The 17,286-nt window shown below is 54.2% G+C and overlaps 2 protein-coding genes and 1 long non-coding RNA gene across 3 annotated transcripts in view; 1 reads left to right on the top strand and 2 right to left on the bottom strand.

Annotated features, from left to right (window-relative positions):
- Positions 1-995: 995 nt before the first annotated feature.
- Positions 996-2,857, bottom strand: pgap4 (post-GPI attachment to proteins GalNAc transferase 4). Its single transcript, XM_055650262.1, has one exon. The coding sequence runs from the start codon at positions 2,792-2,794 to the stop codon at positions 1,610-1,612; it is 1,185 nt and encodes a 394-aa protein (XP_055506237.1). The 5' UTR covers positions 2,795-2,857; the 3' UTR covers positions 996-1,609.
- Positions 2,858-3,365: 508 nt separating this feature from the next.
- On the bottom strand, positions 3,366-5,784 carry LOC129706545 (uncharacterized). The gene is made up of 2 exons (XR_008725073.1): positions 5,311-5,784; positions 3,366-3,755 (listed from the first exon to the last, which is right to left on the bottom strand). It is a non-coding gene; the product is annotated as an uncharacterized LOC129706545 (long non-coding RNA).
- Positions 5,785-14,409: 8,625 nt separating this feature from the next.
- Positions 14,410-17,286, top strand: part of LOC129706202 (ataxin-7-like protein 1) — a 161,844-nt gene continuing 158,967 nt past the window's right edge. The window contains 3 exon segments of the mRNA XM_055650261.1: positions 14,410-14,454; positions 14,457-14,591; positions 15,229-15,297. Coding sequence (XP_055506236.1) covers positions 14,427-14,454; positions 14,457-14,591; positions 15,229-15,297 — 232 coding nt within the window. The 5' untranslated portion in view covers positions 14,410-14,426.

The following is a 17,286-nucleotide window of genomic DNA, read 5'->3' as shown; positions in this document are numbered from 1 at the left end:
CATCTGTTAAATGAGTATCGTCAGCAGTCTGTGGATTTTTTTTAAATGGTCCCCTCTCTCTCCTTGCCGTGTGTGCGAGGGATGAGAGAGAGGGACCCCTCCCCACACTTCCACCCTCTCACACGCATCCCCCCCCCCCCCCCCCTCTCCTGCGGTAGACACAAAATTCTGGAGTAACTCAGCGGGACAGGCAGCATCTCTGAAGAGAAGGAATGGGTGACGTTTCAGGTCGAGACCCTTCTTCAGACCCGAAACGTCACCTTCTCTCCAGGGATGCTGCCTGTTCCGCTGAGTTACTCCAGCACTTCGGTCTACCTTCTGTTGAAACCAGCATCTGCAGTTATTTCCTACCCCTCTCCTACTCTCGATCACATACCACTCCCCCCCTCTCTTGCTCACTCCCCTCGTTCTCAACCTTAACTCGCTCCCCCCCCCCCCCCCCCCTCACACACACACCCCTCAAGAAGGGTCTCGACCCGAAACGTCACCCACTCATTCTCTCCAGGGATGCTGCCTGACCCGCTGAGTTTCTCCAGCATTTTGTGTCTATATATCTTCGGTTTAAACCAGCATCTGCAGTTCCTTCTTGCACCGTCCCTCCCCCTCTGTCCCTCCCACACACACACCCCTCTCTCACACCCCCTTTCTCCCGTCAGTCATGTACACTCTCTCTCTCTCCCACACACCCCTCCTTACACTCATGTAAGCTTCTCGCTCCCTTGTGCAGGTTCCCCCGTGCCTCATTATCATCACCCTCATTCCCACGCACCCGATCTCGCCCTCTCACATACATTCCTCTACCTCGCTCCCACACATCCCCCCCCCCCCCCCACCCCCATTCTCTCTCTCTCTCTCTCTCTTACACACACACACACATACACCCTCTGGCGCCCTCTCTCTCTCACCCACCCACTCACACACACAGACTTTAGAGTCAGTTTTGGGTCGGCTGGGTATTAGTCGCGGACTCAGCCGAGAATAACAAGTTGGTTCAGGTTTCAGGCGTGTCTTTTAATAAAGGCAGTTATTTATACATAATTAAGTATTCTTATAAATTAAGGCATTTAACAGTACTACTACATGTTCTCCTAAGTTAAGGCAGTGGCAGTGTTTCACATTCAAGTTCGCAAATAAATCCATCCTTGATTTATGTAATGTTATATTAACATTGAAATGTTAGCTTTCTCACTCAAAGGCCAGGCACAGGGCGAACGAAGCTCCTGCTAGTCGCAAACTCCCGGGGTCAGGCACGGAGGGTCGCTCCCTCGACACCGTCCGGCCACGTATTCCCAGGGTCACACACAAAACGAATCTCTCTCTACCCCGTGCCCGCCACACACTCCCGGGGCGGCACAGGGGGAAATCTCCCTCTGCCCCATCGCGCCCTCCTGGGGTCAGAAACAAAGCGAAGTCACCTCTTCCATGTAACGTCACACATGAACACATGGCCGGGAATAACGAGAATCTCTCTCCCGCCCATCACAGAGTCAATTCTCCTGGTTCCTGCCCCATCACACACTCCTAAAGTCAGGCACAGGGGTATCTCCCTCTCCCCTGCCCCCGCCACATACACCCAGGACCGGGGCCGGGGCCGGGGCGAGTCCCCCGCCTACAGACTGGGCTGCTCGATCACCCCCCGCAGCGTGGAGTAGAGTCCGATGTGTGAGACCAGGTTGGGCTCCACCACGTACGCCGTGTCCCCCTCGTCCCTCAGCGCCTCGTACAGCGCCGAGTCCTTGGCGAAGCCGGAGCGGCAGCGGCGGGCGCGGAGGTAACGCAGGGCCCTGGCGGCGCCGCGGGCAGTGAAGGCCATGGCGGGAGTACAGCAGTGAGACGCGGGCGACATGGCGTAGAGTTGCGGGCTGGCCCGGCGAGCCTCCAGCAGGTAGACGCGGCCGTAGCCCTCGGCCGCCAACATGCACAGAGCGGCCAGGGCGCAGAAAGCCAGGGACGACGACAAGGAGGAGGCCCAGCCGCCCGTCAGCCGGCGGTGCAGGTAGAAGAGGAGACCGCCTCCCAGCGCTCCTAGACCGGCCCACTCCATGATCCGGGCCGGCTCGGGATGAAGGAAACCCTGCAGCCTCTCCGGGTGGTAGAGCTTCACGTAGAGCGGGTCGCGGGCGGCCAGGCGCCGCTCCAACACGTCCCGCAACACGGGGAAGAGGTCGGGGGAAGGCAAGGCATCGTCCTCCATCACCAACACGTAGCGGGGTTGCAGGGCCAGGCCGCGGGACAGGCAGAAGAGGTAGTCCGCCTTCTCCTTCTCGAAGCGCTCCGACTCCGGCTCCGGCTGCGGCTGCCCGTCCCCGCCGTCTGCGAAGCGCCGGACCACGGGCACCAGCCTGGACGCCGCCCCCTCCGCCTGCCAGTGCTCGGCCGGCCACGGGTGGACGTTGCAGCCCATCAGGCGGTAGTGCCGGCACCAGGGGCAGCGGCGGAGCAGGCGGTGCAGGGCGGCGGCTACCTGTAGGTAGTAGCGGTACTCGGCTCCCTGAGACCGCACCGTGGTGACTATCACCACCGCCATGTGCGGCTTCTCCCCGTCCTCCCCTCCATCCCCTCCATCCGCGGCCTCACGGAAGTAGCTCTCGGCTTCCTCGGCCCGCTCCAGGCTGTCGGCCAGGGCCTGCTCCGTCAGCCCGGCTAGGTGGGCCGAGGCGCGGAAGTAGTACGAGTGCCGCTTGCCTTGTCCGATCAGCGGCAGCAGCACCGCCAGCACCAGCACGTACACCAGCAGCAGCTGCATCCAGGGCGGCCGCAGGGCTCGGCGGAGCAAGAACATCAGGCCTGTCATCTCCCCGCCCTTCCCCTCTCCTCTCCTCACCCTTCCCCCCTCCCCTCTCCTCTCTGCACCCTCTCCTCACTCTCCCCCCTCCCCTCCGCTCTCTCCGCACTCACTCACTCTACCCCCGCCCCTCTTCTCTCTTCACCCTCCCCTCTCCCCTCTCTTTACTCCTCTCTCCTCCTCCTCCTCCTCACTCTCCCCTCTCCTCTCTCTTCCTCCCCACACCCCCCCCCCTCTCCTCACTCCCCCCCCCCCCCCCTCCTGCTCTCCACCACCTCCCTCCCTCTCCTCTCTTCAACCCTCCCCTCTCCTCACTCTCCCCCACCTCCTCCCACCTCTCCTCCCCCTCTCTCTCCTCACTCTCCCCCCCCTCCGCTCTCCTCTCTTCACCCTCCCCCCTCCTCTCCTCTCCTCACCCTCCCCCTACCCCCCCCCTCTCCCACTCCCTCCCACTCCCTCTCCCCCCACTCTCACCATCCCAAACCCTCTTTCCTTCCCCGCCCCGACACTGTGTCTCACAAAAAAAAATCCCTGGCACCCAACACCCACCTTAAACAACACACTGTGAAAGGCACAAGGAGTGGCGAAACAAAGATATTGACATACTCTGGCGAGGGAGATTACAGCGAGGCTTAGGGTGACAAGAATGATGATAAATAATCGTCTCGGTGATCAGCGGGGATGGCCAGGGCACGCGAACAGCAGGTCGGCCACACAAGGTCAGTAGAGACAGAGAGAGAGAGTGGTGGGATAACCCGGGGAAACCCGGGGAAACCTGTGCCGCTGGCAGTCCCACCCAACGGTGGAAATGACTTCTTGTCTCAAGCGTGTCTCGTCTGCTCCTCTGATGGGATGTAGCTGGGATTGCCCCCGAGTGGCCAGGTACCACCCTACACGTCTGGAAGTGACCACTGGGTCCCGGTGAATTGGTGTGGAGAGAACATTACTCCTCGAAACCAATTTAAGATGTCTGTGGGGCAAGAAAGAAGCAAGTGATTCTACAACCCCTGATACAAACCCTACCCCACACACAATAATATATTAACCTCTGTACACGTGAGAATAGACTAAACTGAATTGAACCTTGTCTTATCCAACCCCCCCCCCCCCCCCCCTCCCTCCTAAGAGCTAAATCTAACTCTCGCTTGAAAACATCCAGTGAATTGGCCTCCACTGTTTTCTGTGGCAGACAATTTCACTATAATACCCCATCCTGACTAATCCTTCCCTCCACTCCCTGCACACACCCTTTCATTCCAAGATCCCTTCTCCCCATACTCCCGGTGCAGTCCCACTTTCCCCCATGCTCTTTAAAACCACATCCATCCTAATTCTACTCAGATAGACACAAAATGCTGGAGTAACTCAGCGGGACAGGTAGCATCTCTGGAGAGAGGAATGGGTGACAGAACTGTGCAGGTACAAAGTTTTGACAGCATTTACTACCAGATTCAGTAACAACTCCTTTCCACTGTCATCAGCCAACCAAACGCTGAAGAAGAAGGGTCTCGACCCGAAACGTCACCCATTCCTTCTCTCCAGAGATGCTGCCTGTCCCGCTGAGTTACTCCAGCTTTTGTTGTGTCTATCTTCGGGGCTCTTATAAACGAGGGGATAATCCCGACTCATCACGCTGCACTTTTAAAATCTACATTTCCCTGTCAACTGTGGCGCTCTAACGCTGCAATCACTTTTGTGCTGAAGTGTTTTGATGTTGGAGCTCGCAAACAAAGCTTGACGTGTATGTCGGTGCACGTGGCAATAATAAATGAAGACCTCGTTGTCCGCACGCTTTTGTACCCCCACCCCGTCTCATCCTACTCGCCGCCCCCCCCCCCCCCCCCCCCCCCCCGCCGCCGCCGCACGCTATCATACCCCTTTCCCGTGTAAATCCAACATTCGCCTGACTTCCCTTCATATCGGAAGGGTCTCGCTCCGAAATATCATCTATTCCTTTGCTCCAGAGAGACTGCCTGGCCCTCCGAATTACTCTATCTTTTTGTCTACCTTTGGTGAGGGAGGAGGGAGGCGGCGGCGAGAGAGGGGTGTTGGCAGCAAGGTTGGGAGAGGAGGGGGGGGGGGGGGGGGGGGTGGTGGAGAGAGAAGGAAAAGGCAGGTTGGGGAGGAGGGGGGCCGGGAGGGAGAGAGAGGGGCGGGTAGATGCTGGGGTAGGGGGAATGAGGGCGAGAGAGAGGGTTGGGGAGAGACCAGTCCCGGGCTCAGCTCCTTTGGAACTCCGCCAATGTATCGAGTCGCCGCAACGTACGGGGATTCCCTCGGGATCCCCCCCCCCCCCCCCCCCCCCGAACCCGGACCCCGCGTTCCGGACCAACCCCAGTCGAGCTCTGAACGATCTCGGAGACCCGCACCAATCCCGGTCACCCAGATCAGGCCCAGACCCACCCAGAGCTCCAAAGATCATAGCTCTAGGCTCTTTGCTAAGCACCTGGATCAGGCCCGGGTCTGACCTGCTCAGCTACTCCCCGAACCCGACCAGACGCAGGGCTCCCGAACACCCGACCCACCTGGACACGAGCCTGGGTCCCATGAGCAGCCGGGAGGCGGACACGGGCAGTCCCGGCCGGGACACTCCCAAGGAGCCGATCCCCCCCCGGAAGCAGCCAGCCATTGGGAGCAGTGGAGAGAGAGAGAGTGGACCGGGCCAATAGGATCTTTAAGAAGGAACTGCAGATGCTGGAAAATCGAACGAACACAAAAATGCTGGAGAAACTCAGCGGGCGAGGCGGCATCTATGGAGCGAAGCAAATAGGCAACGTTTCGGCCCGAAAGTCCTTCTTCAGTCTGAAGAAGGGCTTCGGGCCGAAGCGTTGTCTATCTTCGATTTTCCAGCATCTGCAGTTCCTTCTTAAACAACTGTTTACTTTCAGTGACTGATGAACATGCCACCCAGATCTTGTTGTACTTCCCCTTTTCCTAACGGCACCATTCAGATAATAATCTGCCTTCCTATTTTTGCCACCAAAGTGGATAACCTCACATTTATCCATGGGGGGGGGGGGGGGGGGGGGGGGGAGAGGGGTAGGATGGGGGATTGGATGGGGATAAGGATAGGATGGGGAGGTTAGGATAAGGTGTAAAGGGAAGGGCTCCCTCTCGCTTCCCGTGACGGGGTATGACTGCTGATGTAACCCCGTGTGGAAGGTTACAGAGCCCCCTTGACAGGAGGGCGCCTGTCTATACGGCCCCGCGACTGTTATAGTGCACTGTGTATGTACAGGCACACCGCTCTCTCAAAGACAGGTCACACAAACACCCCTCTCTTACAAACGGAGACAACCAAATCTCTTTCACGGATCTCTCTCACTCGTATGTGCCCCCCCCCCCCCCCCCCCCCCACCCCTCTCTCTCATACACAAACTTCGAATACCAACATAAATAGGCACAAGTGCACAGCGGGTCAGACAGCTTCTCTGCAGAACATGGATAGGTGACGTCTCGGGTCGGGGTCCTTCTTCAGACCTGAAACGTCCCACCGAGTTACTCTAGCATTGTGTGTGTGTGTGTGTGGTGTGTGTGTGTGTGTGTGTGTGTGTGTGTGTGTGTGTGTGTGTGTGTGTGTGTGTGTGTGTGTGTGTGTGTGTGTGTGTGTGTGTGTGTGCGTGGGTGTGTGTGTGTGTGTGTGTGTATATGTGTGTGTGTATATATGTGTGTGTGTGTGTGTGTGTGTGCGCGCGCGTGTGTGTGTATATGTGTGTGTGTGTGTGCGCGTGTGTGTGTGTATGTGTGTGTGTGCGCGCGTGTGTGTGTATATATGTGTGTGTGTGCGCGCGTGTGTGTGTATATGTGTGTATGTGTGTGTGTGTGTGTGTCTGTCAACCAGTACCAACAGTTCCTTGTGGCAGGGTACCAATACCTCTCCTCACACGATGTCCCATCCCACTCTTCCCTTGCTCTATAAATCTCACTTTCAACCTTTGATTTTGGACACCTCTCTTTCTAACTAACACTATTCACGCCAATTTTACTTCCCTTCATTTGGCCCCTCAATTACGAGCACTCACACTGGACACCTCACTTCTCACCTGTTTTCTCATCTCCCCGCACCCCCACCCCACCCCCATCTCTTTCTCCTCAACTTTCTATCCTTCCGCCTTTGAACTCCTCATTTGTGAACCCTCACTCTCTACCGGCTTTGATCCATCCCGGAATCATTATTGCCAGGAAACAAAGCTTAATATGAAGAATGCTGCATTCTACCCCTGCTCCCGTTTATTCCCCGACTCACCCCCTCTCATCTCATCCTCCCGCCTCTACCCCCCCCCCCCCCGCCCCCGCTATAGTGTCCCTCCTCTCCCCCACTCCTACCCCCCCCCCCCCCACTCCCCGCCCGCTCCCCTCTCTCTCTCTCCTGGTGGTCAGTGTTTAATTGTCATACGTACCGACAAACGAATGATTTAATTCTTACCCACAGCAGCATAACGGGTCTGTAAACAGAACACGCACACAGATAATATATAACAACGTGCAACCAAGGTCCATCTCCAAGATTAGTGTTTTGTTGTGTTCAAGAGTCTGATGGGTGGTTGCTGTTCCTGCAACGTGTGATCCCGGTTTTCAGACTCCTACACCTTCTTCCCGATATTGGGAGCGAAATGAGAACATGGTAAAAGGTGGTGCAGGTTATTCACTGTTAGCTGCATTTTAGACGCAGCACCTTCTACAGATACTTTCGACGGTAGAGAGGTCAATACCTGTGATGTCCAACACTATGTGTTATCGAGTTCCTTCCTGAGCGTTTCAGTTGTCCCATCAGGCGGTGATACAACTTGACAAAGTACTCTCGCCACCCTCACCCCCATCACCCCCACCCTCTGGCCCTCACTCCTCCTCCCTCCTCAATTCGGGATCATGAACACGGATCAGGACTTCGTTTACAACAAGTTCTTTTTAATTAATGCAGCTGCATTAAATATTGCTATTCTGCTTGGGAGAAGCCAAATGAGACTGTTTGCAGCAAGTGGGATACTTGTAGATACACTTTACACTCATTGTTTCCATCCAATTCAGGATTGTGAATTACATAAAATAAAATGGTTCGCAGGTTATTTCAAAGTTCTCTATTGTTAATGGCAGCTGCATGAAACACAACAACTCTGCATTGTGAATGTCAAAAAATATTCTCCATCTTCTCCTACACCCGTTCCCCTCCTACCCTTTCATATTCTACCCTTTCCTCCTCCCCTCCCTTCACTCTCCTCATCCACCCCTCTGCCACGTCTCCTCTCACCTCCTTGTCTCTCCTCCGTCCCCAGCTCTCCCCTGTCCTCACCTTTCCTCTCCTCTTCCTCCCCACGGATCATGTACTACGCCAAATAAAGTTGTCCACAAGAAGTTATTTCAAAGTTATATTTAATTAATGGCGGCTGTATGAAACAAAGCAATTCTGCATTGGAAACGCCGACTGAGACTGTTAGCAGCAAGTAGAATACTTTTTTGATACACCTTGTATTCACTTTTAATGCTACCGGTTTACACCCAGAAAAATGTTTCCAATCCATTCAGGATCATGATACACATAGAATAAAGTGGTTTGCAACAAGTTATTTCAAAGTTCATTTCCGTTAATGGCAGATGAATGGAACACAACTATGCATTGGAAATTTCACATTCAATTTATCGCCTCTCCTTCTCCCCTCTCCACCTCTCTCACCTGCCTCCTCTCAGTCCCCCAACTCCCATCTCCTCCTTTTCTCCTCGCCTCCATTGCCCTCCCCACCCCATCCTGTCATCTCCTCTTTCTCTCCACCCCCCCACCTCTTACCCCATCAATTCTCCTTCTTCACCCCTTTCCTCACCCCCCATCTCCTTCCCCATTCACTTCTTCTCCTCCCCCTCTTTCCTATCCTCTCCCCCTCGCCTCCTCTACCCCCCCCCATCTTTCCTCCTCCACCCACCTATTCCTCTCTTCCCATACTCTCACCCCTCCTCCTCTCCTTCCCTTCCCTTCCCTTCTCCTCCTCTCCCTGCTCCTCTGTCTTCCTTCGCCCCTCTCTCCTCTCCTTTATCCCCCTCCCTCTTGATCAAGTATTGAGAATCACTTAATGTAAAGAACTTGACAACAAATTATTTCAAAGATCTTTGGAGTTAATGGCAGCTGTATGAAACACGACTACACTGCATTGGACATGCCAAACGTGCAGCAAGAAACATACATTTTGAAACACTTTGCCTGAACTTATCATGCCAGGTTTTACAACCAAATAAAGGTTTCCATTCGTTTCAGGATCATGAATTACATTGCATTGAATAGTTTACAGTAACATCTTTCAAAGTTCTCATGCAATAACAAGGAATTGCAGAAGCTGGATTACAGCAACGAAAGACACAAAGTGCTGGAATAACAGCAGGCCAGGCAGCATCTCTGGGGGAAAGGAATAGGTGACGCTTCGGGTCGAGACCTGGAGTAACCCAAAACGTTACATATCGACATTCTCCAGTGATGCTGCCTGGCCCGCTGAGTTACTCCAGCATTTTGTGTCTCTCTTTGGTATAAACCAGCATCTTCTTCAGAGTCTTGGCCCGAAACGTCACCTATCCACGTTCACCAGCAACGCTGCCAGATCCATCGAGTCACTGCATCATTTTTTATCTTTTTTTTAAATTTCAGTTTGTTTTAGTTAATGGCAGATGAATGAAACAAATCTGCTCTGCATTGTAAATTAGAATCTCTTCCACCCTACTCCCCTCGTTCACAGGTCCTCTCTCCTCCTCCCCTCTCCACCTTCCATCTCCTCCTCTCCCTTCCCTTCTCCCCCTTATCCCCTCCCAGACCCATTCTCCCCTCCGGTCCTCCTCTCCCCTACCTCTCCCCACTTTCCTTCTCCTCTCCTTATCCCTGCTCCCCTCTCCTCCTCCTTCCCAATTCCTCCTGAACTCCTCCCTCCTCCCCCCTCCAAACAACTCTTCCCCTCATCTTTTCTCCAGCCCTCCCCTCCTCCCACCACCGCTACCACTCCCCCACTGCCCTTCCCTCTCCTCCGTCTTTTTTCTCCTGTCTGATTCTCAGTCTGAAGGGTCTAGAAACATAGAAAATAGGTGCAGGAAGAGGCCATTCGGCCCTTCGATCCAGCACCGTGATTCATTGTGATCATGGCTGATCGTCCCCTATCAATAACCCGTGCCTGCCTTCTCCCCATATCCCTTGATTCCACTAGCCCCTAGAGCTCTATCTAACTCTCTCTTAAATCCATCCAGTAACTTGGCCTCCACTGCCCTCTGTGGCAGGGAATTCCATAAATTGACAACTCTGTGGGTGAAAATGTTTGTTCTCACCTCAGTCTTAAATGACCTCCCCTTTATTCTAAGACTGTGGCCCCTGTTTCTGGACTTCCCCAACATGGGGAACATGTTTCCTGCATCTAGGCTGTCCAGTCCCTTAATAATTGTATATGTTTCTATAAGACCCCCCCCCCCCCATCCTTCTTCTAAATTCCTGTGAATACAAGCTTAGTCTCGACCCGAAACGTCACCTATTTCTTTTCTAGAGACCTCGCTGAGTTACTGCAGCATTCTGCGTCTATCTTCAGTGTCAGCCAGCATCTGCAGTCCACCCTTTTCTCCTAATCCCCTTCCCAACCCCCCCCCCCCCCCCCCCCCCCCCCCCCCCCCCCCCCCACCTATGTATATGGTCCGAGTAGTGTCGACAAGTCCTGGTTGAGAAGGCTATTGTTATATCAGTAAAAATGCCTTGCACTCAATTCGAGAACGCCGGCCGGCGAGCCCTCTCGAGCACGCAATAAAAAGTAATGCATTAAAACAAATTAAAGGAAAAAAAGTTTATTCTGTCGACAAAAGTGCTGGAGAAACTCAGCGGGTGCAGCAGCATCTATGGAGCGAAGGAAATAGGCAACGCCTTCGCTCCATAGATGCTGCTGCACCCGCTGAGTTTCTCCAGCATTTCTGCCTACCTTCGATTCTCCAGCATCTGCAGTTCCTTCTTAAACAACAACATTCTTCTTCTTATCGAAGTCAGGATGACGCGCAGCAGAGCCCCCTGGCTCATGATGTTCTCACATCAAATAATGCTTCTCCAAGGCAGCTTTTTACGTGTCATAATCGGTCGCTCTAACGTCCGAGTGAACGGACGTTGACACGGCCACAACTGCCAGTCGCCTTCGACCCACCACCTCGGGAAAAGGACACCTTCCCCAGATAGGACTTAACATTCAGTCCATCGCCCTGGATGGGTTGTCATTTGGCCATGCCCGGACGCCAACTGCTCGCTACTCGAGGGGGACCCTCCACTATCATCCTAATCCCACCCACACCTCCTCCCCGCCGCTCTTCCTGCATTCCCCTCAAACCGCCTCGCACCTTCCCCCCTCCCATCCCCTCTCCCACACCACTCCCTACCGTCTCCCTTTCCCTCGACTTCACCCTCCTGCCCTACCCTCAGCTCCTCCTCCCTCTCCTCTCGACTGCTCTCTCCTCCTCCCCCCCCAACCCGGTCCTCTCCCCTCCTCAACTCTCTGCAGCTCCACCCCCGTATCCTCCCCCTCCTCTCTACCCCCTCTCCCCCTCCCCCCTCAACTCTCCCCCTCCTACACCGTTTCCTACCGCCTCCCTCCTCCTCCGCGTCGGCTCATTCACTCTCCTGCCCTACCCTCACCTCCTACCCCCTCTCCCATCTACTGCTCGCCCCTCACCTCCTCCCTCCTCACTCAACTCTGTCCTCTCCCCCCAACCCCCCACTGCGTTTACCTATCCTCCCTTCTCCCTTTGCCTTCTCCGTCCTCAACCCTCTCCTCATGTCCCCTCAACCCCTACATGCTCGCCATTCACCTCCTCTCTCCTACCCCTTCGCCTCATCCCTCCTCAATCATGTCCCCTTCCAACCCTCTCCTGTTCGCCCCTTACCTCCACCCTCCTCCCCCATCAGGTCAGTCTTCTTCCCTCAACCCTCTACTGCCCTCCCGTCATCTCGCCTCCCCTCTTCCCTCATCTCCTCGTCCCTCAACCATGCTCCCCTCTCCCCTCAACCTTCTTCTGTTCTATCCTCACCTCCTATCCCCTCTCTCCTTTCTGCCCCCCCTCTCAACCCTGTCCTCCTCTCCCCTCAGCCCACTACTGCTCCCCCTTACTCACCTCCTCCTCCCTATCATCCCTCCTGCACTCCCCGAAAATCAGAACTCACCTCTCCCCCTCCCACTTCACCTCCTACCCCCTCCGTCCTCATCGCTCTCCACTCCTTCACTCTCCCGCCCTACCCTCACCTCCTCCCCGCTCTTCAATCTACTGCTCGCCCCTCAGCTCCTGTCTCCTCTTCCCCTCTTCCCTCTTCTACTCCCCCCCTCGACCCTCTCTTTTCACCCCCAACCTTCCGCTGCTCCCCCCCCCCACCTCCCCTCTCCACTTCCCTCTGCTCCTCCCTCAACCCTGTGGACGCCCTCCCTCTAACCTCTCCTGCACCCCCCACTCCTCCTATCCCACCTTCTCCTCCTCCCTACCTTCCCTCCCCCACCCACCGAAAACCACCCCTCACCTCTCCCCCTCCCACCGCCTCCCTCCTCCTCACCCTCCACTCCTTCACTCTCCCGCCCCACCCTTGTCTCCTCCACCCTCTCCCCTCTACTGCTCTCTCCCCCCCCCCTTTCGCCTCTCCCCTGTCCTCTTCCCCCTCAACCCTTTCCACCCTCCAAAACCTACTGCACTCCTCCCATCTCCTCTATTCTCTTCCCTCTCCTCTCCCCTCAAGCCTTCCCTCCTCTCCCTTCAACTCTGTACTACTACCACCCCACCCCCTCACCTCCCTACCACGCCTCGCCGATCCCCCCCAAACCACCACCCAATTCTCCCTCTCCCACACCACCTCCTCCTACCTCCCTCCCTCTTGACTCCTTCACTCTCCCCCCCTACTCTCATCTCATCCCCTCTCTTCCCTCTATGTATCTCCCCTCACCTCTTCCCAACCCTCCTTCTCCCTATTCCTCCTCCCCTATTCCCCTCAAACCTCCGGCCACCTCTCGCCCTCCCACTCCACCTCCTACCAACTCCCTTCGCCTCCCTCTCAACCCCTTCACTCCCTTGCCCTACCCTCCCCTCGCCCCTCTCCCCTCTACTAATCTCCCATCATCCCCTCTCTCCTCCCCCCATCTCACCGTAACCCCATCCCCCCTCAACCCTAAACGTCCCCCTCCTCACCTCTTCACTCTTCCCTCTTTTCCTCGCCCTACCTCAACCCCCCTCTCTTCTCCCCTCAACACTCTACGGGTATCCCCTCACCTCCTCTCTCCTCCGACCGCTCAACCCTGTCCCCCTCACCCCTCTACCCGCTATTGTTCTCCCCTCTCCTCTCGTCTCCTTCCCCCTCTCCTCCTCCCTTCTTAGCCCTGTCCTCCTACCAACCCTCCCCTATCTCCCTGCTCCTTCCCCTCCTGACCTCTTCCCTTGCCTGCCCCACTCATCCACCCCACAGGTTCTCCTCCTTCTATCCTCTGCCCCCTTTATCCTGAATTCCTGCCCTCTTCCCGCTACTGCTCTTCGCTCTCCTCCTCCTCTCCTCTTCCACTTCACCCTAACATCATCTCTTCCCCTTCCCTCCTCGCCATCTCCCCTGCATCCTTTTCCTTTCCCCATCTGCCATCTACTCATCCCCTCTCCTCTCCCTCCCCTTCTCCCCTCCACACCCAACTAATCCTTTTCCTTCTCTTCCTCACCCCATCTCCTCCTCTCTCTCCTCTCCTTCACTCTCTTCCTCCTAGTATTTGTTCCTCACCCCTTCCCAATTCCCCCCTCAAGCTCTCGCCCTTCCCCCTCCACCATGCTCTACTTCTCTACCCCACCTCCTCCACCCATATCGCGCCTCCTCCCCATCTCGTCTACTCCTCCTCTTCCCCTCCAGTCCCCCTTGCTCTTCCCGCCCTCTAGCCCCATCACCCTCCCTGCTTCTATTCCCTCATCTCCCAATCCTCACGCCCTTCCTCCTGCCCCTTTCCTCCTCCTCCCATTCCAATCCTTCCCACCCCCTCTAATCCTCTCTCTCCCCTTCCCTCATCCTCCACCACATCTCCATCACCCACTTTCCCTATCCTCTCTCCCTCCCACCTCTGTCCACCCTCCCCCTAACCCCCCCCCCCCTCTCTCTCCTCTCCCTCCCCTCCCCCCCTCCCATCCCCCCTCCCCAGCCTCCCTCTCCCTCCCTCTCCCTCCTCCCTCCCTCTCCCTCCCTCCTCCCCTCCCCCTCTCTCCTCCTCCTCCCCCCTCCCTCTCTCCCTCCTCCCCCCTGTCCTCCCCTCCCTCTCTCTCTCCCTCCCTCTCCTCCTCCCCTCCATCCCTCTCCCTCCTCTTCTCCCCCTGTCCTCCCCTCTCCCTCTCTCCCCCCTCCTCCCCCCTCCCCCCCTCCCCACCCTCCTCCCTCTCCCCCCCCCTCCTCCCCCCTCCCCTCTCTCTCTCCCCCTCCTCTCCCCCCTCCCTCTCCCTCCACTCTCCTCCATCCCCCTCCATCCCCCTCCCACAGCCTCCACCCCTCTCCCTTGTCCTCCTCTCCCTGTCCTCCCCTCCCTCTCTCCCCCCTCCTCTCCCCCTCCCTCTCTCCCCCCCTCCTCTCCCCCTCCATCCCCCTCCCACAGCCTCCATCCCTCTCCCTCCTCCTCCTCCTCCCCCCTCCCCCAATCGGTCGAAGATGGCGGAAAGAGCCGAAGGTGACGTCAGCGGCCGGCGAGGGCGGCGCGGCAACAAGAAGGAAGAGCAATGGCGACCCTGGAACGCAAAGTGCCCAGTCCCGAGGCGTTCCTGGGCAAGCCCTGGTCCTGCTGGATCGACGCCGCCAAAGTGCAGTGCCCGGACAGTAAGCGGCCTCCTCCTGCTGCTCCCTCTCTCCCCTCCCTCCCCCGGGGCGAGCTGTTTGCGGCGGGATGGGGAGGGGACGCGGGCCCCGGCCTCCGCCTCCATCTCCATCTCCATGCCCGGCCCGGCCAGGCTCTCTGTCTGTGTGTGCGTATATGTGTGTGTGTGTGTGAGAGAGAGATGGCCAGGGCTGCTGAGACTGGGGGCAATACAGCACTGACCCTGTCCCTGTCCCTGGTCCTGGCACTGACTGGGCCCTTTGCCCAACCTCTCTCCTCTCATTGTGAGAGCAGTGGCTGTTATATCTATTTATCTCTCTCTTTCTCTCTCTATATGTGTGTGTGTGTATATATATATATGGTAAGGATCACTCTTTCATCCTTTCGCACACAGCCACACACAAATATATATATATGTGTGTGTGTATGTGAGAGAGAGAGGGAGAAAGGATGAAAGAGTGGTCCTTACCCCCCACCCCATGTGGCCCAGGTAAAGAGAGAAAGACATAAACACTGGCAATAAAACCACCCTCCTCCCCAACCAGGTGTCACTGACTGAACATCACTGCCACTTTCGCTTTTCTTTCTATCTTTCTAACATCTCTTTTTTTTCTGTTGTTTGCATTCGCCCATGTGCAGGTACAGAATCGGAAGACACTGGAAAAGAGGGTGGGAAGAACAGAGAGGTGATGAGGCTTAATAAAGAAGGTAAGGATGGCAACATCACAGCGTTGTGCGCCACATTTGCATGATGCTACACCTGCTGTCAGTCTCTGTCAAGTATTGAAATGAATGGACGGATGAATGAATGACATACTTCTGACGCTGATTGCACAATGTTTACATTCATTGTATGTGTCAGTATTACTCTCTGGCAATGGGGGATACAAAGGCATTGTACACAACACATTATCCTTTTATAATTCAAAGTCAAGTTTGATTTTCAACAGCCTGTGGATCTCAATTAATCCTGACAGGTACTTATGTTTTGGAAACTATATTAATATAGATGCATTTTTAATGATGTAAACCTGTTCCATCACAGGTTTGTTTACATTTGGGAATTTTGTTATTCTGAAGTTTTGTACACCACATTTCAATGCAGAGACTGTGCAAAAGGCTTTATGAAATCTGAACATTAGATAAATTCCATCTAATTGCTGGTGTAACAAATATATCAGCAGGGATTTGTTCTTCTGGCTCCCGGTCCTGCTGATATGTATTGTATCAACAGATTAAGGGGGGCATTGACTCCTGGTAGGCTGAATTCCAATATCTGCTAGAAAATTGCATTTGCCAAAGAAAAGAGTCTGATGTTGTCTATCGCAATAATGCTGAATTACACAGGTGTTGTTGTGTCTGGTACCTGATTAATTTGTTTTTGGTTTTAATGCTGAATTTTTCCACTTTGGGTATAATATTAAAATTAATTAGGAAGTTTTTGTGCTGGTCAGATTTTTAAATATTGTGTCCTTTGGTATGTAACAAATGGATTTTATGCCATTGATGTTACTTTAAAATATTAATACTTTGTGCATCTGAAGGTTATTGTTAGGTGATGTTCAATCTCAAAACCCCCTTGGCATCACATCACAGTCATTTTTTTCTCTCTTTGTAAGAGTCAATTCTCCATACCATACCAGCAAATGTATGTATATCTACTCCATACCACTAAATTACCCAATTGAAACATGTGTGAGCTATTTTCTTTGTCCTCAGTATTTTAAAATATTTTTATTGTATAGTTCAACGGTGGCATTAAAAAATAAAACCATTCATAAATTTTTAAGTTTGAGCAATCTTTTGATTTTTACCAAAATAATTTTTATATTATGTATGAATTTTGGCATATTTTTCCATATCTGTTGATATTTTTATGAATTACTAGACCAAGTGCAGACCCGCTGGGTCTGTTCCCCCAACGCGAAGTTGCCGGGGGGGGCTGCGGCTTCACACGCACACTAACCACCCCCCACACACACAGGGGGGGAGGGGGTAGAGGGGGTGAGAGGGGGGGTAGGGGGAGACGGGGTGGGGAGAGGGGAGGGAGGGGAGACCGCTGGGTCCCGTCCCCTCAACGTGCTAGTTAAGGGGATGGTGTCTTTTTGACATTTATATTCCCTTTTCGTTCCACAGCTGAGAGAGTGAAAGAATAGTTCTATTCAGTGACATTTGGTTAGGTTAGGAGGTGTTGCAATGTTTATAAGTTCTAGATGGGGAAAGTTGTGAAAGAAATGTAGTTAAGTTTCCAAATATATTTCCAGCCAACAATTAACGGTTATAGGATAATGGCATTTTGTGAGAAACAATTCACAAACAAAGGCCTTCAGCATACTTAGAGCGTGTTGAAAGTTTACGTAGGTTCTGTCTTCGGTACAAAGGTACTGATAAGAATTGTACAGCACTGGAACTATTATTGCCCCTTATAATTTTTAAACCTCTAAGCTCACCTCCTCAGTCTCCTATGTTCCGTTAAGAATGACTGGTAGCCTACCTGGTCGTCTTGCCATCTACCATCCGATCATGGCAGATCCACATTTCCCCCTCAACCCCATTCTCCTGCCTTCTTCCCGAAGCCTTTGGCGCCCTTACTAATCAAGATGTTATAGGCAACAAACAGTGGATAACTTGTAATTTAGTCATTTGTGGAAAAACTCTACAAGTATGGGAACTGCATTGTGAAGTGTGTGGGTGGGC

Source organism: Leucoraja erinacea, chromosome 19 (genome assembly GCF_028641065.1).
Source record: "Leucoraja erinacea ecotype New England chromosome 19, Leri_hhj_1, whole genome shotgun sequence".
NCBI classification, from domain to species: Eukaryota; Metazoa; Chordata; class Chondrichthyes; order Rajiformes; family Rajidae; genus Leucoraja; species Leucoraja erinaceus.
The sequence above is the reverse complement of the archived record's forward strand: the minus strand, read 5'-3'. Positions and strand labels throughout refer to the sequence as shown.